The 26,471-nt window shown below is 39.5% G+C and overlaps 2 protein-coding genes across 9 annotated transcripts in view; one reads left to right on the forward strand and one right to left on the reverse strand.

Annotated features, from left to right (window-relative positions):
- The window catches only part of UBFD1 (ubiquitin family domain containing 1), a 38,257-nt gene extending 31,740 nt beyond the window's left edge, over positions 1 to 6,517 (forward strand). Inside the window, exon 7 of the mRNA XM_079121187.1 lies at positions 5,259 to 6,517. Coding sequence (XP_078977313.1) covers positions 5,259 to 5,456 — 198 coding nt within the window. The 3' untranslated portion in view covers positions 5,457 to 6,517. The remainder of the gene's footprint in view (positions 1 to 5,258) is intronic.
- PALB2 (partner and localizer of BRCA2) lies at positions 1,789 to 26,399 on the reverse strand. Of its 8 annotated transcripts, none has more exons than XM_079121164.1 (13): positions 26,171 to 26,267; positions 24,021 to 24,080; positions 23,805 to 23,904; positions 20,130 to 21,590; positions 16,970 to 17,796; positions 16,524 to 16,595; positions 14,948 to 15,109; positions 13,420 to 13,505; positions 12,652 to 12,813; positions 10,260 to 10,376; positions 7,546 to 7,633; positions 4,966 to 5,114; positions 1,789 to 2,291 (listed from the first exon to the last, which is right to left on the reverse strand). In XM_079121164.1, the coding sequence occupies exons 1-13, from the start codon at positions 26,216 to 26,218 to the stop codon at positions 2,081 to 2,083; spliced, it is 3,543 nt and encodes a 1,180-aa protein (XP_078977290.1). In that variant the 5' UTR covers positions 26,219 to 26,267; the 3' UTR covers positions 1,789 to 2,080. The 8 variants fall into 8 exon arrangements, with proteins under 8 accessions (XP_078977290.1, XP_078977285.1, XP_078977291.1 ...); XM_079121163.1 differs by having other exon boundaries at positions 1,790 to 2,291; positions 16,970 to 17,652; positions 26,171 to 26,398; XM_079121159.1 differs by having other exon boundaries at positions 4,938 to 5,114; positions 24,021 to 26,399.
- Between the last annotated feature and the right edge of the window lie 72 nt (positions 26,400 to 26,471).

Genomic DNA, 26,471 nt, shown 5'->3' on the forward strand with positions numbered 1-26,471 from the left:
AGAACAAAGGGCTGGTTTGTTTACATGCCTCACAAGGCTGCTGGCTATCTTTATTGCCTCCTAACTCCATGCTCAATAATATAATTCTCCTGCAATACTGAGGCCCACCATCTTGTCTTTCCGCCTGAGATAGTCTTGGTTTCTGCTTTGCCGGCTTATCCCGCAAGACTCAGCTAAATTGTCATCCAGCCTTTCTTGGTTGTGCCAGCTGCTAACCTTTGAGCTTCCATAGCAGTACCCAAAACACACCAGGAAATGGAACACTACTTGTTGCTTTATGTCACATTCTCCCCCACTACAGGGAACAGGCCTTTCAGAACTCATTTTGACACCTGTTGTGTCAAGTGTATGCTGTTTGTTCGGTAGTTACTGAAGTGGAATCACTGCCTAGTTCTGCTTGGTTTTCTTTTTTCTTTTTCTTTTTTTTTTTTTTTTTTGCAAAACTGGGGACTGAACCTCGGGGTGTTCTACCACTGAACTACAGTCTCAGTCTTTTGTTTTTGAGACAGGGTCTAAGTAGCTGAGGCTAGCCTCAAATTTGGCAACCCTCTTGCCTCAGCCTCCCAAATTGTTGGGAATCCAGGCATAATAGCCTTGGTCAGCTCCACTCACGTCTTCTTACCTCTTTTTAGTAGTAGTACAGGGGATTGAACCTCCTGCATGCCAAGCAAGTGCTCTATCACTAAGCCACATCCCCGGTCCAGTTTCAGTAACCTTTAAATCAAGATAAAATACGTTTCTCAGGGCTGTGGCTCAGTGGTAGAGCACTTGCCTGGCATGTGTGAGGCTGTAGGTTCAATCCTGAGCACCGCATATAAGTAGATAAATAAATAAAATAAAGGTCCATCAACAACTAAAAAAATATTTAAATGTTTCTCAAGGGTTCTTGAGTGAATTAAATCATTATCTATGATCTACTAGTGAATGAACTGTCTCATTTGAGGTTAGAGCTAGTGAATACAGAATGTGCACAGGAACTTTTTTTTTTTTTTTTTTTTTTTGCGGTGCTGGGGATCGAACCCAGAGCCTTGTGCATGCAAGGGAAGCACTCTACCAACTGAGCTATCTCCCCAGCCCCAGGAATGTTGTTTTTTTATATAAATGGATCAAAGGGTGATAATGCAACAAGAAAAAAAAATCACTACGATATAAAAAATGTCTTTAAAAATGTACTCTAAGAATATCAGGCAAATAACTACAAGTAGTTGAAGATAAAACTTCCAATGATACTAACAGATTAGTGCTTTAAAATTTTCTATCTCTCAAATCGCTTAGGCAAAGATGAAGGTGACGAACTTAGGAAAGTTATGTAATTGGCTCAAAAGAGACTCTAGAGGGCTGGGGAGATAGCTCAGTTGGTAGAGTGCTTGCCTTGCAAGCACGAGGCCCTGGGTTCAAAAAAAAAGAGACTCTAAAGATAACACAGGCACTGGTACGAAGGAACCAGGGATTTGGCTCAGTGGTAGAGCACTTGCCTGGCCTGCCTGAGGCCCCAGGTTAGATCCCAGCACTCCAAAAAAACCAACAAGAAAAGTGCATGTGGGAATGAAATATAAGTATTTCCAAATTAGAATATTTTAATAGGTTTGTATTATTTTAATATATATGTGAAAATAAAATAATAGAAATAGAAATGTATACTGCACATTAATATATTAAAGTTATGAAATTTACACTTCCTATGCAAGTATTATTGACTAAATATTCTAGTTGTATAATCATTAGTTCTTGTTTTTGAAAAAAAGCTAAATAAAATGAGAAAAATAGAACATGCCAAGCAGAATTTATCAAAATAAATATTTATTGACACCTGAAGTTTTATGTACATGTATTAAAAGCAAATGTGCAAATACAGGAAATTATAAAAATTGACCTAAAGCCTTTCCCCCCAAAGTAAGTATAAACAAATATATTCAAGATCAGTAGGCACCACCACCATCAGACTAAAAATAAGTCTCCCTGGATGCACACAAGTAATTATTTTAAACATCATTCAGATATTCTTTTACAGTTATACTCCAAAGGGGACAAAAATAGTAAGGTCCAAATATATCCAGAAAACTGTTATTTTCCTCTTAATTTATATGTAGCGGTATATAAATATATTTCCATCTTTTTGTCCAGCTAGTAAGTGAGAATCGGTACCAGACCATTTAACAAAAGACCAATTTTGGTCAGAGGTCGGCGGAAGGAGAGCAGTGCAGTGACCTAGAAGTAAGTCCCAAATGGCAATGGTCCCAGAAGTCAAGACTGCAGCTGCAACATGATCTCTCACGTCCCCTTCTAGGAACCTGACACCAAGCAGAGAAGAGACAATGCAGACCACAGGTCAAAAGAGCTGTTTAAAAAACAGGCCCCAAACCATATTGCTAAAGCATCGACCCAAGCAAACCCCCTGTTACTGTGAGCGCGCCTCCGCACCTGGGGACACTGGCTCCTGTGTGGCACTGCGGCCCTGCCTGCTCTCTGATGCGTCCTTACCATTGCACACCAGCCCACAGGGGCCGTCCTCCCCGTCCCTGCACTAGCCAAACCCAGTGTCCCTCAGTGGCTTTGCTCTTACTATTCCTCGCCTGGGCAGGCTTGATCTCCAGATAGGAAGTGAGGGCAAGCGGGAGTCCTATCATCAGGCAGTCACCTAAGAGCACACGTGTGTACCCTGCCCCTTCTGTTACATTCTCGGGTTTCATTTCATAGAACTTGGCACCGGGTGAGATGATCCTGCTTTCACACTCAGTGGGTATCTCCCCCACAAAACCACAAGCATCAAGAAGCAGAAATCTGGTCACCTTTTACTAGCTACCTGGGTCTGGATTCTAAGTTCTAGAATATATGAGTTATGTGATCCTGGGCTTGGGTTAATTTCATCAGCAAAATAAGGATAATAAGGGCACCTATTTCATAAGACTGTTGTGAAGCTGAACGAAACAGTTCACATACAGAGCTTATCCGCACAATCCATGGCACACAGGAAGTGCTCAATAAAAACTGAGCTCCTATCTATATCAACACTCAGTGGCATATCACAGCACTTTGCAGAGCCCGTTGCCTAGGCAGCCCTCAGTGAATATTCTCTGAACACAGGAATGGCATTTTTATCCCCCAGCTGCCACCCAGCTCCGTACACCTGCAGGAGGTCCTCAGGCCTGCGCTGCCAGGGAAGGTGCCCTCCGTCTTTTTGCTCCTAAATAACGCAAGCCTCAGGTGTGGCCTCCGGTGCACTTAGCAGCAGTGTCTAGTTTTTATTTCTAACTTCCATGAGATTGGAAATGAAGGTGCTTTGCTATTGTCTAAATGTTTGTGACTCCTCCAAAATTGATCTGTTGAAATTTAATCATGGTACCCAGAGGTGAGGACTTAGGTGATTAGGTCTTGAGGGCAGAGCGCTCATGAACAGGAGAGTGCCCTTATAAAAGAGGTCTCAGAGAAGGCTGGCTCATCTACTACACGAAGACACAGTGAAGAAGTGTCATCTCTTAATAAGGAAGTGGACCCTCACCAGACGGAATCTGCCAGTGTCTTGCTCTTGGACTTTCTAGCCTCCAGAACTATGAAAAATGAGATTCTATTATTTATAAGCTACCTAGTTTACCGTATTTTTGTTATAGCAGCCCAAACAGAGATACTTCCTACAGGATTGGCACCAAACAGGCTTTCAAAGTTTGTTGAACAAATGGGTTTAAAAGGAACAGGAGCTGGGTGCAGTGGTGCATGCCTATAATGCCAGTTACGCTGGAGGCCGAGGCAGGAGGATTGCAAGTTTGAGGCCAGCCTCAGCAACTTTGCAAGACCCTGTCTCAAAAAATTAAATTAAATTAAATTAAAAAGCCTGGGGATATGGCTCAGTGCTCCTGGGTTCATCCCTGGTACCCTCCTCCCCCCGAAAAAAAGTGACAAAGGAAATGCGTGACCAAGAAGTTATCATCATCCTCAGTTTCTACACCAATTACTAGTTTTTGCTTCATATCCAAAAAAGCAAGTTCTATGTGTAAACACAAATTGCAGAAAGTAGTTCTGATGATGTTTGGGGGTGGGGTATCACTGAGCTACATTCCCAGCCCCTTTTTATTTATTTTGTGACAGGGTCTTGCTAAGGTGCCAAGACTGGCCTCAAATTTGCAATCCTCTTGCCTCAGTCTTCCGAGTTGCTGGGATTATAATTGTAAGCCTATACCTAGCTCAGTTCTGGTATTCTCATTAAAAACATTTGCAGAAGTGCCCTAGCTGGCCAGGTGTGCATGGACTGAGAATATCTTTTGGAACAAGCAGGTTTTGCACAAGATCCAAAGAAACATGCATTAAAACCATCCAGGTTCCTTATCCTTATGAGTTATTAAAGCTAGACTCGGATCTGGACTGGATATGTGTATTCTCAATCCTTGTTGCTAATTTCTCTGGTTGGTAAAGGTAGTCCATAGGACTTACGTGTTCAGATGTTGTTTCGTTGACCTACCAACATCCACTACTTCTAAAGTCTATCAGCTCAGGACACCCTTGGGATGCCATGTGTCACTGATGTCAGTCAATAGATACACAGGTAAATATTTATCAACAGCTAAATAACGACTACCTGCATAATGGAGGCTCCATCAGATTTTAAAGTAAAGATGTCTTCCTAATGTGTATTCAAAAGTTTCTTAATTAGGGCTTATGGAAAGAACATACATGGTGAGGGTTCCATAGAGAATATTCAATACTCTGTGTATTTAAAACCTTTTCCTTACAGGAAAAAAACTGGGCTTGAAGACACATTTAAAACAAAACAAAACAACCTAAGCCCATCCTGATGGGGATCAGGATATAGGGAATCTGGGATCTGATTCAAATCAACTAAACTTCATCCTACTTTTGAACCTTATTATTATGGCCTATAGTATTTCATGTTTTCCATTCAAAGTGACACAAAGCACCTCGTTTTTGTATTTGCAGTGTCTCACCCAGCGGTCAGCAGTCACGCGCACTTGCCTTCCAGCCTGCCCCTGTGGGAGGCAGTACAGCATCACTCCCATATTCAGGGCCGTCTTAGGGTTAATCACAATCAGCTGGAACGCAGGGCTGCCCAATGCCTCCCTCTCTTTGGCGCAAGGATGACTCAGAATGACAAACAGGAGCCCCTAATTTAGGAGAAAAATTAATAACCAAATACACCATTAAGAGCATGTCTGACAGAGACAAAAACCAAAGAATAACAGGAATGATCAACAGGCTTCTAAATACCCAGGACTGAACTACTGGCTTAATTTTTTTTCTTCTGACAGGAAATGCTGACATTACCACCAGGCTGGACTTCCGGCTTCTCAAGCACAGGGCTCCGAGGTGTTCCTCAGCCAGTCTTGCCAAGCATGAACCTAACTGACCTGTCAGTTTCCTCCACGTTACAACATCTCATGCCGTCCATTTGGGGAAATGTTGTTTGGGGAAAGAGGACATATAAACACGCACAGGGAGTCCTCTAATTAGAAATACTCATTTGTAAGTTGGTTTTGGAAATTCAGAACCCATTTTTCCATAAAAACAACTTTGAAAGTGGAGACTAGATTCTCAGCCCAGACTGTAATAACCTATTTAAAACTCAGACATGGTTACTCTCTACCAAGAGTAAGTGAAGAAAAAAAAAAAAAAAAAAAAAGATACTGTTACCTATGGCTGTTTCTGTGGGAAAATCTCAGTTTTAAAATTATAGCTTCTAATAATAATATTAGTGAGTGTATATATACATATAAATATGTATGTACAAACACAAACATGTTATACACTGAAAGTTCTCTTTGGGAGTAAGATGGAAAGTTAAGGGGCTGGGGTTGTGGTAGACTGCTTGCCTAGCACTTGTGAGGCTCTGGGTTCGATCCTCAGTACCATATAATAAATAAATAAAAAACAACGGTGTTTATCTACAACTAAAAATTAAAAAACAAAACGAAAGTTAAAACTGTAAGGTCATTTTATAATTATTCACTTCCTACTTACTACATTTCCAGAATGATTGAATTTTTAAATAAAAATGAATCACCTTTATATTTAGAAAACTCCAGAATCTTAAAAAGTTAATGCCCCACACTTAACAAAGAGTTGTCAAACTATGGCCCATAGGCCAATTCTGACCCAACACTTACTTCTGCATGGTCCATGAGCTAAGAATATTTTTCAGTTTGAAAAAAAGTCAGAAAATGAATGATATTTTGTGACATATGAAAATTCTATGAAATTCAAATTTCATTGTTCACAAGTTTATTAGAATAGTCACATTCATTCATATATGTCTACAGTTGATTTTATGACAATAGCAGAGGAATAATTCAACAGAGACACTATTTTCAGGGAAGGTAAAAATATTTGCTATGTGGTCCTTAGTGGAAAAAGTCTGCCAATCTCAGCACTACTGTCTGGGAATGCGGGTCAGTGATACAGCACTGGCCTACACGTGAGGCTTGGGTTCACTTTCCAGCCTATCACATACATGCATACATGCATACAGGCATACATATGTACATACATATATACATAAATGGGAACTGTTAGTGTCTAACTTTTTTTTTTTTTTTTTGGCAATACCAGAAATTGAACCCAGGGCACTCTACCACTGAGCTACATTCCCAGACCTTTTTATTTTTATTTTTATTTTTTATTTTTTGCGGTGCTGGGGATCGAACTCAGGGGCTTGTGCTTGATCGACTGAGCTATCTCCCCAGCCCCGACCTTTTTATTTTTAAACAGGGTCTCTCCAGTTGTCCAGGTGGCCTTGAATTTGCAATGCCCCTGCCTTAATTTCCTGAATAGATGGGAATATAAATATGTGCCACCATGTCAGGTCTATCTAATATATTTGTGTTACACGTTTTAATATCAAGAAAGTATTAATGTTGTAAAAAAGATATAAGATTATTTAAATGCATAGTACATAAATCCTAGAGACAAATCCAACCATCCTGCTTCAAATGTTAGGTTCAAGATTATGTGACAGATTTTCCAAGAACACACATCTTTCATGTTCAGAGTCTCTGCGTGCTGATGCTCAGAGGTACCACTGATAGCAAGCAAGTCAGTGTCTGTGCAAGTGCTGAGCCTGCAGCCAGCACCTCTGCTTGTGGCTTCAATAGTGGATACTTATGTGGTTATTACTCACTTGGGGACAACTACCTTCAACCTGTTTGGATGTCAAAACTAGACTGTAAGCCAAGCCTATTAACAATGGGTAAGTAACTGTTTGTTTCTACATGAGAACACTTAAGCCCAAGAGAAAAACATTTCTGAGACAATTTAACCATCCTAAGAGTATTCATTTGTATTGTACATCATTTATGGCAAAGTGGTTTGGAGTCATATTGTTTTAGTCTACAAATTCAGACCTGGGAATAAATGTTTGCCTATATGTTATACAGCCAGAAAATTCAATAAGCAACTACCTGGAACCAACACTTATTTTCCTCCATAAACATCAAGAAAAAACAAACACTGCTATCCATTTTTGAAAAAACTGTCAACAGGGAGGGTGAAACCAACAATAACATGTAGGTAAACACCAAGTGGTCCCAGATCATTACTTACCATTTCAGAATAGGCTTTATGACAGACTGAAGCTTGATAAGAATCATCAATGTGCATCTTTTTCAGGAGTTGACCGGTTTTTAAATTCCTTAGACACCAAAAATAAATAAGCTGGTCACATTCTTCCAGCAAACCGATTTTCACATAATATTCTTTTATTTATCACAGCATCTTTTAGGAGGTGACCAAGGGAAAAACTAAGGGACACAGCACTTTGTTTATTCACAGATTTAGATAAAAGTAGAACTACAAGTTAACTTTACCAATAAATAAATTCTGCTATGCCACTAGAGATAAATCCTCAAATTCCATGAGAAAAGTTCACCATTACCTATTTTACTTGGTATTGAAGTTAGGCGCATGGGACAGTACTACCATTACGATTTTGCTATGACTAAATTTTCCATGGGGTACAATGACCAGGAAATCAAACTTGATTGGGTGAGACTATAGCTAAAACAGATCTAGAGTTCTACCTCCATTATATGTTTACACTAGAGCTAGACCAAGTTAATGGAGAGCAAAGAGAAGACTGGGAGTTAAAAAACGGAGAAAGCAAGCATGGAAGAGGGTGAATGTAAGAAGCAGGACAAAGAGAGCCTTTCCTGGCTTTGTTGAGAATTTGTGACTGGTAATTACAGGGTCATGTTATTCCAGTGATGAAAAACTTTCAGTTGGCTCCTCGTGAGCTGCAAGATGAAGTCTGAGTTCCTTTCCAGGCATTCATGATCCTCATGCATCCAGGGCTGCACTCCATTATTTGCTTCTCCTTTGCCTGAAATTTCACCAAGCAGTGGCACACGCCTATAATCCAAGCAGCTGGGGAGTTCAAAGCCAGCCTCAGCAATGGCGAGGCACTAAGCAACTCAGTGAGACCTTACAAAATAGGGCTGGGGATGTGGCTCAGTGGTTGAGTGCCCCTAAATTCAATCCCTGGTACCCCTGCTCCCCAAAAAAGGATATCCTGCAAGGGAATCCAAGTAAAGAGATCCCTCCCATCCCCATCCATTGTGATCCATTAATCTATTACATCCCCAATTCCAAAGATCTACTACTAGAAAAAGGGCAGGAACAAAGAAAAGCTAAGGAATACAGTGTAGCCGGAGAAGACACTTTTGTAGTAGAGCAATGGGGAGTGGAACATGAAAGAGCGTTAACGTGGAGCTGGGGTGTAGCTCAGTGGTGGAGTGCTGGCTTAGCATGCACAAGCCCCTGTGTTCAATCCCAAGCACCCCAGGAAAAAAGGAAGAAAATGATCTGGTTGCTGAATATGACTGATGGCAAGGAGACCAATTACTACATTATATTAATAATCTTAGAGTCAAATAATTAAGGTCTGGACTATAGACCAGGAGAAAGAATAGATAATCAACCTATGGAAAGAACGTTGTCTTCAAATAAGACTGCACAGAAACCCTGGGGAATGCGTCAGGAGTGGACACTGCTGTTCTGGACTGCGGGACAAGGGTGTCTCCTGGAAGACTAGAACGATGAAGGCCCATTTCAGAAATTCTCTAGGGGACAGGAGACAAATTTTCTCAGTGGCCATGCTTTTCTAGTTTATTTCCAGAGGGTTAGGGTCAGATGGTACGTAACAGGTATGGAGCAGTGACACTAATAACTTCCTCTTATTAAGACCCATTTTAGTCCCAAGGAAACAGTTAATAGACAGGCTACTGAGTGTGTGTGTGGGGGGAATCAGTCTATTTTCCTAACAAATTAAAACTTGTAAGTGCCTCTAGCTGGGTATGGTTTTTTCCTGTACTCAGAAGTAGCTAGGTGGCTAGGGACTCTTCCCTATACTAAATTTGTTAATTTGGCTCCTGAATATAACCAAATAAGTTATATATGTTTTGTATATCTAGTAATTTTGGATTATATCTTGATACAATATATTGTAAAAACTCTGGATTCTGTTAGGTTCCTCTGAAGAACATTGTCTTGTTTGTTCTAGTAAACAAGTAACCTGGCTGAATTCTAACTCCAAATGCTGAAATCCAGTTCCGTTCTTTTGGCCTCACTTGGGTTGTTGATAGCCTGCCCTGGACAATGTAGTTTACAGGATCAGTCAGATATGCAGGTGGTAATTATACTCAGAATGAAGCGTCCCTCTGTGGCTCTCTTCTTTTTAGGACTTTTCTCCCTCGCTTTCTAGCTGCTGTGGTCACCCTGAACTCTGTCCTTTGGTTCTTTAAGCTGGCAGGACAAAAGGTTTACTATTAGGCTTTTAGTCATCAGTATCAGACCAGGAACTGCCCCTGGCTTAATGATTTAAGAATGAGAAACTTCTGTGCCACTTCCTCCTTCTCAGTGGGGAAATTCTATTATTTTTCTTCTTTTTCTTGCTCTCTTGTGTCTTCAGATGGTTGTTTTTATATTTTTTCCAGAGTTTGTAGTTAGTTGAGGTAGGAAAGTTCATTTCACAGAAGTCACTTAACCATTAAGCAGAAGCAGAAACAACTATACATTTTCACAATTAAATTCCATTTATTTTAAAGTAATCTACTCAGACTGATCTTTTTTCCACCATGTCTAAATGGTGACTTTCTTGGTAAAATAAGCATATCACAGCTGACAGTTTAAAAATAAAAAAAACCACCCAGGACCACCAACAACCATGTCTGTCTCTTACCTAATCTTCACAATCCCATAAAATCAGAGGCATTACCCTCACCTGTTGATGAGGACGCCGAGGCCCTGGAGCAAAAGCTTACCAGATGACAATGTTGTTCATGGTAGTAGTGCCAAGCAGAGCGTCCTGCATCCCTTGGACCTCACCAAAAGTAAGTATCGTCTCTTCAGGGGGCATCAAAAACTGTTTTTCTTTGTTTCTGCATTTAAAATAGTATTAAAAATCAGTAGAGGGGCTGGGGAGATAGCTCAGTTGGTAGAGTGCTTGCCTTGCAAACACAAGGCCCTGGGTTTGATCCCCAGCACCACAAAAAAAAAAAAAAAAAAAAAATCAGTAGTGTACACCAAAGCAGTTTCTATAAGTCCTTCACACATTATTAAAATACACATAGTAATACCACAAAAAAATTTTTTTAAGCAGAAAACAGTGTATTCTAAATTTTCTACAATGAATGCTTATTTCTTTCCTATGAGCTACTTGGACCTGTTGCAAGCACCTCAGTTTCGTCATATCCAATATTAAGCTCAAAGTTCCTTGTTAAATCTCATTTCTTTCGCTCTTCTATCTCAACAACTGCACAACCATCTACCAAGATGACCATCCCTGAAACCTGCACGTTATTCTTGTCTCCTTCCTCTCAATCTAGTCACTCACCACGTCTTAGTGATCTCCTTGTCTCATTTCTCACAAATTTGCCTGCTTCCTCCCATCTCTACTGACACTTTCCTAACTTAAGCAAACACTTATTTCTTTTTTTTTTTGTTTTGTTTTATTTTTCAGTTCTGGGGACTGAACCCAGGAGTACTCTACCACTGAGCTACATCCCTAGACTGTTTTATTCTTTAGTTTGAGACAGGGTCTTACTATGTTGCTGAGGCTGGCCTTGAACTTGCAATCTTCCTGCCTTAGTCTCCTAAGTCACTGGGATTAAAGGAATAGGTTACCGTGCCAGCTAATTGTTTGTCTCTTGCCTAGATTACTGAAACAGGTCATGAATAAATAAGACAAATAAGGTCCTTGCCCTTTGTTATTAGGAAAGACAAATAAAAATAAAGTGTAACCAGCTGAGGGGGGTAAAGCTCAGTGGTGGAGTACGTGCTTAGTATGTGTAAGGCCCAGGATCAATCTCCAGCAACAAAAAGAAAAGAAAAGAAAAAGTGTAATAAGGATATGACAGAGAAGATGTTCTGAGTTCAGTTTCCTACAGGTTGAATTTGAGGTGTCCACAAGATGTTAAAACACAAAGGATTTAAAATCAACATACTACAGTGACATAGACACATCAATGTTTATAGCAGATCAATTCACAACAGCTAAACTGTGGAGCCAACCTAGATGCCCTTCAACAGATGAATGAATAAGGAAAATATGGTATATGGATATACAATGGAATATTACTCAGCTTTAAAGAAGAATGAAATTCTGGCATTTATTGGTAAATGGATGGAGTTAAGAGAATATCATGCTAATAAGTAAAATAAGCCAAACCAAAAAACCAAAGGCCAAATGTTTTCTCTGATATGTGAATGCTAATTCACAATAAGGGCAGGGGAGAGGGGAATAGGGAAGAATAGAAGAGTTACTTTAGATTAGGTAGAGGGGAGTGAAGGGAGGGGAGGGGGCATGGGGAAAGGAAGGATAGTAGAGTGAAACACATTATCACCTCATGTACATGCATGACTGATGTGATTCTACAATATATACAATCAGAAAAATGAGATTACACTCCATTTATGTATGATCTATCAAAATGTATAAATGCATTGTCATGCACAACTAATTAAAACAAAAAATTTAAAAATTAAATTAAAAAATGCACAGATATTAACATAATGAATATCTTTGTAGCCACTACAGAGTGTAAGAAAGAGCACAAAACTGAAAATGTATGTTTGCAAGTAGTCAAGTCAGCATCTGGAAGGTCACTGGAGCAGTGGACACCAAGCGTGTGGAGTGACAACTGGGTACAGGACTTCGAGTCCTGGATTTTGGGCATGGAACCCAGGGTCTCACACATGCTGGGCACGTACTTACCACTGAGCCACATCCCCAGCCCTTTTTGTATTTTATTTAGAGACAGGGTCTCACTGAGTTGCTCAGGGCCTTGCTAAATTGCTGAGGCTGGCTTTGAACTTGAGATCCTCCTGCCTCAGCCTCCGGAGCTGCTGGGATTACTGGTGTGCACCACCACACCTGGTTGAGGTACTTCTACCATGTAAGGGGAACACAGAGATTTCAAAATTTGAAGAACAGACCATATTCACTGGTCTTCCCCACTCTGCTGACTTCTTTCCTGTCCTGTCTGGCCTCCGCTTCTCTAGCTTGCTTCTAGGTTGTAAGCTGGTACTGAGGCAGTACCTGCTATCTCCCACTTACAGTACAGAAAAACAAGATCCTGGTCATCTATTTTCTCTGAAACCAGTGAGAAATCGCTTCTTTATCTAACAGTCAAAATCAACCAATGCTTTGCTTACCCTCCGTCCTCTGCAAAAGTCATGAGTTCTACTTGCTGATCACAAAGGGTCCCGCTGCTGCTAACTAGTCTCCTCTTCGTCAGGCCAAGCACAGCTTTTATATTTCCAGACTTCAGTAGTACTTGCTTTTCACTTTCATCATCGGAGGAACAAAGTAATGCCCTGACGAAAAATGGGGAAAAGTCAGGAGTATAAGCCCTATTTTTTTGGTTCTGGGGATTAAACCCAGGGGTGCTTAATCACCAAGCCACATTCCCAGTCCTTTTTATTTTATGAAATAGGGTCTTGGTAAGTTGCTTAGGCACTCACTAAGCTGCTGAGGATGGCTTTGAACTTGGAATCCTCCTGCCTCAGCCTCCCAAGCCACTGGAATTACAAGCGTGTGCCACCATACCCGGCAGGAGTAAGCCTTTAATATTAAAGGGCTAAGTGCAAGTTTCAAACGAAAACTTCAATCAGGGATGCCATTTGTTAATTTTTGTTTTTTTAAACAAATTTCTTTCTAAATCTAAAAACAAATTATTTCAAGACACAAGCCTAGAGCTGGGTGCAGTGGCACATGCCTATAATTCCAGGAGGTTGAGGCAGGAGGATCCCAAGTTCAAGGCCAGCCCGGGCTATACAGTAAGATCCCCATTTCAAAAAAAAACCAACCAACCAACCAAAAAAACCCTAAGTCTAGGTGATAACCATCACTCAAAACAAGATGATAGAGACAAAGATAAAGGGAAAAAAAGAAAAAAAAAAAAAAATCACCTTGGGAATTACCTGATTTCTCTGATCTCCAAACTGCCCAAAGCTACACACACGAGATTACAAACATCAGGCACTGGAACTATTTGTAATACAGGAACCTAAATAAAACAAAGCACCACCAAATTATATTTGGTTGTTTCACTTTAATCTAAATCTTCTAAAATTTATCACATTCTTTTGTATTCTCACTGTACCAGGACTGTTTCCAACATGTTAACAAATGTGAGAAGGTTCAGAAAATACCCTCTTTTTCTAAGATGTAAACCTATGTACATTATTTGAGTGTTTAGTTAGCAATTGCCTCAGGGAAAAAAATTTCTTCTTTCTTTTTTTTTTTTTGAGATAGGCATTTATATGTTGCTCAGGCTGGCCTTGATCTTTTGAGCTCAAGTGATTCTCCTGTCCCAGCCTCCCCAGTAGCCGAGACTACAGGTGCACACCACTGTACCCACCAAGTTAGCATTTACTTAATACAATTTATACATCTGATAATGGGAATAATTAAGTAAATTCCACCAAGTGAATAAAGAGATTATGCCACATTTAGAACTATATGTTTATCTTAGCTATTCAGGAGGCTGAGGCAGGAGGATCACTTGAGCCCAGGAGTTCAGGGTCAGCCTGGGTAACATAGTGAAACTACCTCTCTTTTTTTTTTTGCGGTGCTGGGGATTGAACCCAGGGACTTGTGCTTGCAATGCAAGCACTCTACCGATTGAGCTATCTCCCCAGCCCCTAAGAGATTACCTCTTAAAAAAAAAAAGAAAATTACGTTTAGGGGCAGGGGGTGTAGCTCAGTGGTAAAGCACGTGCTTAGCACACATGAGGCCCTGGGTCAAGCCCCAGCACCAAAGCAAGTAAAAACTAACTAAATAAAAATTATGTTTACTCACTGAACAAATATTTATTGAGCATCTCTATGCACAGCACAGTGCTAGAAGCTGCAAGTACAGTGGAAACAAGAATGAAGTACAAACCAGTATAAAGAACATGTAGCAACAAGGAAAAATGCTTACTTACATGGTAAAGGAGAAAAGACAGATTAAAACATTTAAAGCACACTAGGATTACAACCACGAAGCTCTGTACGAAGGTGGACAAACAGTGAAGAAAGCAGAAATAATGTTTTGGTGAAGGGCAGGGAATATGGGTATAAGCAAGTTTCAAAGTCAGAACAGACAAGGAATTCCAAGCTCCTCCAACAGGTCTAGTGTAAAAATTCACTTTTAGATAAACAGGTAATAAAGCACAATGTTAATGGCGGAGTCGAGATGGTGAGAATATGGGTGGGCTCACTGTACCACTCTTCTGTATGTTTGAAAATTTTCATAATAAAATGTTGGAAAATAAACCAACGTCTCTCTGTTCTGTCATGCCTAGCCGGAGATCCCAATCTCGCTAGCTGTGCACTATATTATCACACAAACGACTGCACAGATATCTAAGATTCTTTTTGTTTTGAGGTTCTGGGTTCAAGCCCAGGGCTGTGGGTCTGCCATCCCTGAGTTCCAACCCCATCAGTTCTAAGATTCTGACTTACCTCTATGAAATGCCAGGTGTAAATTTTTTCCCACTGCCAAGTATCCAGAGGTTTCCAAAGAGAAACTACATATTCACAAGCAGTTATGATACAAGGCTCCTTAAAACCAGCTCGTTCCCACCACATGGCACTCACATCCACGGAACAGGAACCGGAAGGATTCTGACCCAGAATGGTAACAACAGTTATGTTAAAGGGATACTTGCAGTCTGTTTTATGAAAAGAATAAATATAAAAACTGATGAATTACTAGGATTAGATGAAGTACCAGGTGGTAAAAAGTTTTATGCACACCAAAAGAAAAAATTGTGGATCTTATTTAACTATAAAAATTGCCTATATACATATACATCATGATAGATTTAAAAATGTGTAACTCCAGGATGGGATAAATCTCACTAAAACACAAAAAGACAGTTCATAAGAACTTATCCATTTGGAAATAAAACATTCTGGTGAGGTGCTCATGGGTTGAAGAGGAGTAACATTGAAACCACATATAATAATGCTACCTCTAATTATGATCAAGAGAATACTGTGCATTGAAACCCCTGGAACAAATCCAGAGGTATTTCCAAGAAAAATTCACAGCTGTAAACAGATTTATCAGAAATCAGAAAGATGAAAATAATTTAGAAATGCAGTTTAAGGAGTTAGCAAAAAAATAAAAGATTAAAATAACAATTAAAAATAGAAGAAGGCACTATTAAGGATAAAACTGAAATAAACTAAGTGGGAAATTAATAATCAATACAACCCCAATCTGATGTAAGAAAAAATACTTTCTTAGAAATATGGGATGGAGAAGGAGGCTAAATCACATATACACTGACAAAAAACCATATGAGAATAATAAATTAGACATATAAATTTGGAAATATAAATAAAATTATTAATTCTTTAAGAAGTGAAGTCATTAAAATTGGTTCAATGGCTTTGAAACAGAACATAGGTACAGTATCTTCCATGGAAAAGGAATCTGGGTCTGAGAGGTTATGGAATTTTCCTAAAGTCACTTGGTCAGCAACTGGCAGAAGCGCTTTATGTGGACTTGTTCTTTCCTCTATATCAGTGGTTCTTCTTTGGGAGAGATTCTGCATTCCAATCCATCTCTAATGCCATTAGTAATTAATGTTTGGAGACATTTTCAGTTATCATGCAACAAAGACAAACCATTCACTATATCAAAATCTGGAACTGCTACACATTTTCTTATAAATCACCAAAGTGATTATCTTAGAAGCATACCATTTGAGTAGGAGAGGAATGAACAACTCCTATCTTTTTCTCTCCATCAAAATGCCTGACTTAAATTTAGTCCCAAAGTTAAATTACTTTGCTTAAATTGCTCTTGGCAATAGCTTGACATATAAACTTCAGGAGGAGAGTTCAAAATATAAATACAGGTAAAATATTATTAAAAAAAGAATTCAAATCATTTTTCCAAATCTGCTTACCACTGTACTTAATAAGAACAAGATGCTATATGATCAAATTCTTTTCAATTTTCTTATCAGCTTATCAGATTTTTCACATGTATGATACAAGGCACATAATAACAGAATATTCTTCTGACCTTTAACTTTGAAACCAATTGTAGGCTGCCTGTGTTTAAGCTGTCACAGGTGGGAAGATCTGCTACTTTAGTCTGTGGAAACAAAAGTCACACTAATAATGTACCCATGTATAAAGTCAGCCAGTGCCGCTCACTCATCAAAATATCTACCTCATACACTCATCAAAATATCTACCTCATACATAATTTTCTCTGATAATAACTGCAAAGCTCAAATGCAACTGTTTCATTGATGACAAAAGAACAGGATCGCCTATGTTTAAAACAATCTTTTTAAAATTCGCCTTAATTTCTCCAGAATGAGAGGAATATTCACAATGAAATCATGTTAAAGAAACATGCTGAAACATTCTTAAACATCAAGAGCAATGGTGAGGAGGTCATCCTATCCGTATTCCCAAAGATATTTTTCTTTCAGAGAAAATTCACAAAGGAAACAGTTGTACCTGTTCAGTGGAATGTTTATGCAACTCCAGGCACATATTTCCACAGAGCTGATTTTCTCTGAAAGTCAATGACTCAGTGGGTAGAGGTGTTGCTTGGAGGCCAGAGTCACGGTCACAGGCTGGCTTTTCTTGCCTTCCTGACACATGCAGGCTGGTTCCCAGTTTGGGTGGGCTGGTGGAACTGTTGCACTGCTTACTGTCACTGGTCAGGCTGACTGTGTCTTCCAAGTGAGAAAGTTGTGATGTAGAGCAAGTTTGTCCAATAACTTTGGCAGATGCTTTTTCGCAGCATGCCTGGGAGCCAAGAGCTGGAGTAGCGCCTAACATGGGGAGAGCGGATGAATACAGGTCTACAGTAGGTGTGCTGTCAGTGTCAGAGGCAGCAGTATTTAAAGGAGTAAAAAGTATCATGGATGAAGAAAGGCCCTTGTTGGTAGGCTGGCTTTTGAGATTTGGTATCTGAGGATGTGCTTTTCCTGGTATAGTAATAAGGTCCTCTTCTGAGTCCTCCACTACTGCATCTATTTGTTTAGGACTCAGTTTCTCCAAAACAACATAATCTTCCGCTTTAAGATGCCTCTCTCTGTACATTTTTGATTCCAGAGGCTCAATCAGTTTTTCCGAGCAGGACTTCAGTTTTTCAAGCATAAGAGACCCAAAGTCTTCATCAGGTAACTGAAAGTCTGGGATATTGAGAAAAGACAACAGTTGCTTTAAACTTAGCATTTCATTTTTATGAAATGGAGCACTGAAATCATCCTCCAAAGCTAAATAAGCATTATTACTAGAAGAGAGGGAGTCCTCTTTTTGACAACGAACTTCCTTCCCTAAAATAGAAAAATAAGCCAACAACAATAGTAACAAAACCAAACAAGAGATATTAATATCTAACAGTGAGTTTCTTTTTTAAAAAATTAATTTAGTTGTAGATGGACACATTTATTTTTATGTTGTGCTGAGGATTGAACCCAGTGTCTCACACATGCTAGGCAAGCGCTCTACCACTGAGACACAACTGCAGCCCCTCAGGTGAGTTTCTAAACACTAAATAATAGAAAATGTACATTACTTCCAGCCAACCTGAGTGAAGGGCTTAAAATATAATTATAGGGCCATGAACAGTGTCACATACCTTTAATCTCAGTTGCTCTGAAGGCTGCAGCAGGTGGATATCAAGTTCGAGGCCAATCTGAGCAATGTAGTGAGACTGTCTCACAATTTTTTTTAAAAAAAAAGGGTTAGGGAGGTAGCTTTGTGAAAGACCACTTGCCTAGCATGGACGAGGTCCTGGGTTCAAACCTTGTACCCTCCCCGCACCACTGCCAAAAAAAGAGGTGGGTGGTTAAATAGCAGCTATCCTTTTGCAGGATCCAGAACAGTGTGGTTCTGACAGAGTTAACTGGGAGATGGAAGAGTGACGTCAAGGCCTAGCAAACCATTGACTTCCTGTGTAGATGTGGGCAAGTCAATTTGTTTCACTTTTCCTTCTTCTTTCACTCTCCCCCATAAGGGAATTGGGCTAAAAATCTCTAAGAATCCTTCCCATTGCTAAGCCTGATTCCAGTAGGCTATTAGAGAACAGAACATAAAAAACTAACTCTTCACAAAAGTTAACTTAGTTTCCCTATCAAGCAAAAATTTATTTCCCAGCAGCCTGGGAGGCTGAGGCAAGATGATCACAAGTTTGAGGCTAGCCCCAGCAACTTAGTGAGGCCCTAAGCAATTTAGTGAGTCCCATCTCAAAATGAAAAAAAAAGGGCTGGGGATGTAGCTCAGTGGCAAAGTGTTCCTGGATTAAATCCCCAGTACCATTACAAAAAATTATTGCTCTTATGGTGTCTGGAGTCATGTACTATTCAAAATGTAGCTGCATATAACTGATGAACCGGTAAATAAGCTGATATATACATATAATGTAATATTCAGTTCTAAAAAAAAGAATAAAGTATTGACTGATACATGTTACATTGTCTATGTACTCTGAAAATATTTTAAGTGAAAGCAGTCAGACCCAAGGGTAACGCAGTATGTAATTCTATTTAAATGAAATATCCTCAACAATTAAGCCCACAGAGATAACAGATCGGTGACTGCTTAGGGTAGAGTAGGGGGAAAGGTGACAGAAAGCAAATGCTTAATGAGTATGGGGTTTCCTTCTGAAGAGATGAAAATATTTTAGAACTGGTAGCACTGTAAATGTATTAAATGCCACAGAATGGTTTGCTTAATTTAAAAGTTAATTTTATGTTATGTTAATGTCACCTTCAGAAAAACTTTTTAAATGTAGCTGTAGGTTACTAAAATTCCAGTGGATCATTTCAAAATATAAGAACATTTCTAGATTACTGGAGTGCAGACTTTTTGATTTCTTTGCATTCTTGTCAACTTCAAAGATAAGGAAAAAAAGTCATGATTAGTATTTTTAAATTAATTTAATGAATTACAGCTCACAGACCAAAGTCTATGTTCAAAGGTACAGAGCAGCCTGCTGCCTACTTTTGTACAAAAAGTTTTATAGGGACACAATTCCATTACATACTGTCCATGGCTGCTTTTGTAGGACAGCTGAGTACTTAAGGTGAAAACAGTAAAACCTGGCCTTTTTTAAAATATTTTTTTTAGCTGTAGGTGGACACAATACCTTTATTTTATATTTACGTGGTGCTGAGGATTGAACTCAGTCCCTTATGCATGCCAGGCAATTTCTCTACCACTGAGCCACAACCCCAGCCCTAAAACTTGGTCTTACAGGGTGTTTGTTAAGGAAAATAAGGCACAGAGAGACTAAAACAACTTGAATTAATTTAATTGAATTGAAATAACAGTGCCAAGATTGAAACTTGGCAGTATGGTACTAGATAGAGTTCACAGATACAATTGAAAAAGTCAACACTGAAAAGGGAAATAAATTGGGTGCTTACCAAACTTTTTATTATAATTATATTATTATTAATTAATTAAATTAATTAAAGTTGGTTTAGCTTCCTGTGCCTTACTTTCCTTAACTGAAAATTAAAACACAAATAGATTCTACCTTATGTAGCGAGGCTGTGATGATTCAATGAGCAACTGTACAGCATTTAGAAAGTGCCAGTAATTATTAGCCATCATCATCGTCATCCTCAAACATCACCTAATGTACCTTTAACTCTCTTCTTACCATGAATAATGGCTTTTTCATTCTGCTGCCTGTCCAAGGTGACTTCTTCCTTGGATCTGTTAACACCCAACATGCTGAAAGTTGGCAAAAGCAGTTCACAATGACCTAGTGCTGGGGTGCAGACTGATTTTCTTTTTCCTCTGTGTCTTCTGCCAGCTGGCTGCACAAGAGCCCTCCTAGAAGAGTCTTTGTCTTTGGTGGACCCAGGGGGAGAGCTGATGTCAGCTGAAGAGAGAAGCTCCTGAGTAGGACTTCTTGTGATTGCTTGTCCTGTGCCTGTGTTCAAAATCTCAGTTTCACTCTGGTCACTATTTTCAGTGGAAAGGTTTAAATTTTTAGTTGCTTCCTTATTTTTATTTTTAAACCCTTTCTTCCTGCCACCCAAATGATTTTGAATTACGGCTTCCAGGGCTACTTTCCTCTGGCAATTGGACATGCGACGCGTTGTTCTAACATAATATTCTGCGGGAAACAGAAGGCCTTCAAGCATTGTGCAAGAATGTATTTGATTTTCTGTAGAAACAGAAGTGACTGCTTCCAGGCTAGATTGACTTAGAACCTCATTTTCCAGAAGATTTTCATTTCTACCAGTAAAAGCATTACTGGGAGATTTTAAAGATTTTTTGGTGTGATTTTGTTCTTTTAAGTTTTGGTTTATCTTTGCAGATACGTTATTGTAAGGGAGTTCGTTTACAGAACATGAATTATCTGCCTCTAAGGTAGGACTTCTAGGCAGCTGGCCAGTGGTGCCTGTAGTTTTATGTACTACTGTGCTATCTATAGAGACAGTCATCTTTTGGCCTTGGACCTCCAGGTTTATTGGTGAAGTAAGGCTAATGTTTTTAAACCCCTGAGTAACGAGTTCACAGTTACCCTTGGGCGGCATGTGTTCAAGGTGGTCATGATTACTGTTATCTGATATAGTATGCAAAGGATCTGCAGTATCACTGGAGAAACTACTTCCTTTAAATGGTGTATCATCAACTCTTTGTGGTTTGGCAGTTGAGGGAATTAATACATTCTCTCCATCGGTTTCTGTAACTGGTGCTGGGAAATTTGGAATTTCAGTCTTACAACTTGAAAAGCGAGGTACTTCAGTTACTGGTGACCTAGAATTTTTGCTCTTGATTGCTTCCTGTTTCTTCAGTCTTTTTCCAGAGAGTGAATCAGTGTCAAAGAAACATTCTCTTTCCTGTGAGATATATGTTCTCTTTGGCTGCTTTTTTCTTCTCCCCGGCAGCTTATTTTGCCTTTTCTCACTATCAGGGCCATTTACCCTGTAGGGAAAATGTTCTTGGATGTCATCTGTTCCTGAAATATATAATCCTTTTTCTGGGCCATCTTCAGGGTAAAAGGACTCAGGCTCAGCATCAAGTGCCACAGATGTCTTTTCTCCAGTTTTCCCAACAAGACTGGCATTGATTTGTAACTCGTTACAAGGAGATCCTTCATTTTTAGGTTCTAAAGGGAAAAATACATATGTAAATATTATTTTCCTTTTAAAGTGAAACAACCCCCCCCCACCTCCATTTTTATTTAAAAATCTTATAGGGCTACAGTGGTAGAGTGCTTGCCTAGTATGCATGAGATCCCAGGTTCATTTCCCACACAAGGAAGTGAATAAATAAAAATAAAAATTTTAGATATATACATAAATTATACATATACACACACTACTGAACATTTACTTAGGAAAAAAATCAATGGCATTTCATTTAGGCAGGATTCAAGTTTTTAAAATTCTAAGTACAGAATTTTAAATAAATGTAAACAAATATAATTACACTGAAAAAGTGCTTTTTAAAACGAAAAGATTTGTCTTTATCACAATTATCTTTTCTCTTAATTTAAAATATTAATTTATTTATTAATAAATTAATTTATTAATTTATTTTGGTGCTGGGGACTGAACCCAGGGCCTCATGTATGTACCACCGAGCAATGCCCCCAGTCCCTCACCTAATTTTCTGTATGTATGTACCTGTTTATTCATTCTGAGTACTAGGGATTAAAACATGGGCCTTACACATGCTAGGCAAGTGCTTTATCACTAAGCTATATTCCCAGCTTCTTCTTCTTCTTCTTCTTTTTTTTTTTTTTAAAGATACTGAGGACTGACTTCGGGGGCACTCAACCACGGAATCACATCCCCAGTCCTGTTTTGTATTTTATTTAGAGATAGGGTCTCAATGAGTTACTTAGCATCTCACTTCTGCTGAGGCTGGCTTTGAACTCTTGATACTTTTGCCTCCACCTCCAGAGCTCTTGGGATTATAGGTGTGGACCACCACGTCCAGGCTGGCCCATTTTTTTTTTTTTTTTTTGACACCAAGTCTTACTAAATTGTCCAGACTAACCTCAAACTTGTGATCCACCTGCCTCAACTGACCAAGTAGCTGCAATTACAGGTGTGTGTCACTAGACCTGGCCTCCTTTTTTTTTTCTGAAGTAATTTTAACATCACTTTCTCATCTCAAAAGCCCCTAAATTACTTGAATTTGATATCAGAAATGATCACTGTTTTTTATACTATTTCTAATCTAGATTTTTTCCTCTATGTACATATTATTTTAAATAATATAATTTGGAAAACCTGAGAAGAAACAAGAGCAACTGAATAAACAACTATATGTTTAATTTTTTGCTCACAGATGGGAGAAAATTCTAATAAATCATATCTGATAGGAATTTAGGTAGAATCCTTAAAACTTAACAATACAAAGACAACCAAGGGCTAGTGATGTAGTGACATGCATAAGACCCCAAGTTTAATCCTCAGCACCATAAATTAGATAACCTAATTAAAAAATGAACAAAGAACTCAAATAGATGTGTTTCCAAAGAAGACCCACATATTGCTATAAGCAAATGAAAAGATGTTTAACATTAATCACTAAGAAGTATATACCCAATATCACCAGTTACCATAATTAAAACATATACAGAAACTTATACATGGATATTCACTGCAGAATTATTCATAATACTCAAAAAGTGGTAACAACTCAAATATTCACCAACTGACGAATGGATAAACAAATTGTGGCACATACATATTCAATGGAATATTAATCAGCTATTAAAAGGAATGAAGTATTGATAGAAGCAAGGATGAATGCATATATAGAAGGATGAACAACAAAAACATTAAGTAAAAGAAGCCAGATATAAAAGCCCACATATTGTAAAATTCCATTTATGTGGAATTCAGAGACAGAAGTAGATTAGTAACTCCCAGGGTCGGGACTAGGAAGGGGTAGGGAGGACTGTTAATGGGTACAGGGTTTCTTTTGGGGGTGAGGAAAATGTCCTTGACTTAGTGATTACAGTTTCCATAGTACAGTGGATGTGCAAAAAAATCATTAAAAGGCACGCTACCACTGAAATACACTGCACCTTGCCAAGCAAATGTAAGGAGCCTCTGGGTTTGATCCTAGCCAAATAAAAAAAAAATTAAATTAAAAAAATCATCTTTCTAATACCTAAATATGAAATATAGTTTTTAAATACTGAGGAGAAAAAGAAAACTAAATAAACAATTTAACCCAAAAGTAGTTTTTTTCTTGAATTTTATGGTAAAAATTTATTGCTTCTTATCTGCTGGATCTGGAAAAAGGACAGCTAAATGTTCCTGGAAAATAATAAAACAAGTATAAATAAATAGGCTAGATTTACCTGAGTGGTTTAGCTGTGATGAGATTTCCTGCTGAAGCGAGTGATCCTGTTCTACTGTTTTCTTAACAGAATTCTTAACCTTCTCAGCTCTTTGGGCACGCTGGAGAAAACAAAAGCAGCCCAGGAAATACCTTTTCTTTAATGCCTTATTACTGTTAAGAACAGTTTTTATATAGTTTGTACTAACCTCAATTTGAGAGAATACAATTCACCTACCTGAAGGCGGGCCAGTGTCTTGCTGTACTCCCTTTTCAAGAATGCTAATTTTTCCTTCAACTGGAAGAAGAAAAACACCAACAATGCTAAGCAGTGGAAAGGTGGAGTCATAGGGAAGAGACAAGTGCCTATCAGTCTAGTAGTACTAGTGCTAGTCTGTGGTACTCAGAAGGGTTTCTCAGCAACACCCAGTGGAGGGAGTGGATGTGGCCCACACAAATCTATTTTCAGTTCTCAAAAAGCACCAAGCTCTTTACCCTCAGGATCTTTGAATAAACTGTTCTCTCACCTACAGCATTTCTCCCCTTTGCCAATTCTCCTGATTCCTTAAGCCTCAGCTTAGATTTTTACTTTCCTGGGTTAGACTTTAGTTCTTCTCCAAATCCAGATTAGGCACTCCATACCTCTCTGGGTTTCCCATATCACAGTATTTACTGTACCACACTATGTTGTCTGTTTACTTCTGATTTTTTCCCCCATCCTGTGAGATCCTTGAAGGTGGCAGGAGTTGTCACCTACATCATTCAACAAATCAATCTCTTGTCTGTTAAAGGTCCAGGTATCTCTATCTCTAGCACCTGAAATATAATGGATACCCGGTTTTTGTTCCAAGTGCTAGAAATAGAGTGGGCAATGCAATTTACACAGTGAAGGATACAGATGATAAACAAGAAAACAGATAAGATTTCACACGGTAATAAACACCCAGATAAACTAGGTGATAAGAGTGTCTAGCTTACTGAGTTGTCTACTTCAGGTTGTGTGGTTAGGGAGGCATTACTGAGGACCACCATTTGAGCGACTTGACTTGCCATGATGGAGGAAGTTAGCTTTGGGAAAATCAGGGGGACAGATATTCCAGGCAGCAGGAACCACAAATGTGAAAGCTCCATAGTGGGATGGGTTATTTGGGAGTGCACAGATAGCCAGTGAAACAGGAGCTTTCACTGCTGAATTCCCAGACGGGCACACAGTAGGTATTCAACAGAAATCTATTAAATAAAAAAATCAATGAATTGGGCTGAGTCAAATTATCATTCTCTGAAAGTCTGAATTCTCTGTCTCTCTAGTTTCGTGGTTCAAAAGATTCTCTAAGCAGCAAAGCCACATGTCTTTTTCTGCTTTCTAGGAAGCTTTGAGGCACTCATTCTTCCAAGAGCATGAAGTTTATAAATGGCACCATTTCAACGCAAGAAGCAGGGCTCTAGTTTATGCATTTAACTCTCTGCTAGCCTGCTTCACACCAACCTTATCAATTTCTGGGCGTTATCTCGTTTACTTGTAAATTATCTTTTCACCTCCACAAGAAGTGAAGCTAGGCTAAGAAGACGGATGAGTTAATTAGTACAGTTTAGCACAGTAAGCACAAGATGCAATCAAGTAAACAGCAATGCAACAACCTGGAAACAAACTATCTGTTAGAATAATATTTAAAGAAACGAGGGTACTTCCAAATTACACAATCCTTACAGAGCTTAAAAAAATATATTGCAGGTATACGTGTACTCACGTGGATATTAAAAATGGACAAAAAAAAGGAACTTGGAAACCATTTAGATCATACCCTTTTGAACATTCTCCTCCTCAATAAATATGTATTACTTTTTGATGGTCAGAGATAACTAACCCTTCCACCACCACACACGCAAAGATCTGGAAGAATCAGACTTTTTTAAAAAGAGTTACTTGGGGGCTGGAGTTGTGGCTGAGTGGTTGTGCGCCTGCCTGGCACATGGGAGGCATTGGGTTCGATTCTCAGCATCACATACAAATAAATGAATAAAATAAAGGTATTGTGTCTGTCTCTAACTTAAAAAAAGAGAGAGAGGAGACCTACTTGGGGCGAACAGGCGTGGGGTGGAAGAAGTCAAGATTCAGTGGGGGGGAGGACGTCAAGGAGGGCTCCAGCTTTATGAAGCTTTGCACTTTGTATTTGTGCATTGCTACTGTAATGAGAATTTGCCTTTTAAACGCCACCACGCGAGCACCGCGCTAGTCGTCTACACGTTGACTTCCGGTGGCCCCGCAGCCCTAACAGAAGAGCAGATCGAGGAGACAGCTGCCTCGGACAGCCGAGGAAACCTGACCAGGCCCAGCGTCCCAGGCAGCGGGTCAGAGTCCGGTGCCAGCCCTCCCCACACCCGTGGCACCTTTTCCTTCTCCGCACAGCTGAGGGGCTTCCCGGGAGGCTCTTCCATCGGGCTGGAGGCCGAACGAAAAGAGCAGCCGTCAGCCCGGGCCCTGCGGACGCGGGCACCCAGTTGGACCTAGGTCCAGGAGGCAGCCCGGGAAGGAACGGGGAGCCGGGATGCCCTCAGAGCGCGATCAGCTGGCCCACGCGGGCTCAGCGCGCCCTCAATTCTGGCCAATTAAAGCCACCGCTCGGCCTGCGCATGCGCAGTCGGGGACTGCCGAGCAACGGCGCGGGGCCGCCTAGAGGAGAGCCGAGCT

Source organism: Sciurus vulgaris, assembly GCF_902686455.1.
Source record: "Sciurus vulgaris genome assembly, chromosome: 18".
NCBI classification, from domain to species: domain Eukaryota; kingdom Metazoa; phylum Chordata; class Mammalia; order Rodentia; family Sciuridae; genus Sciurus; species Sciurus vulgaris.

What these genes read in the sequence shown, in the direction of transcription:
- PALB2 (XM_079121158.1), bottom strand. Translation starts at nt 24,131, where the DNA reads ATGACTCCACCTTTCCACTGCTTAGCATTGTTGGTGTTTTTCTTCTTC. An exon ending in ATCACAGCTAAACCACTCAG is followed by an intron (nt 21,591 to 23,804) that starts GTAAATCTAGCC and finishes TTTTCCCTTTAG; the next exon opens with AACCTAAAAATGAAGGATCT. An exon ending in ACTTTTGCAGAGGACGGAGG is followed by an intron (nt 10,377 to 12,651) that starts GTAAGCAAAGCA and finishes TTTTAAATGCAG; the next exon opens with AAACAAAGAAAAACAGTTTT.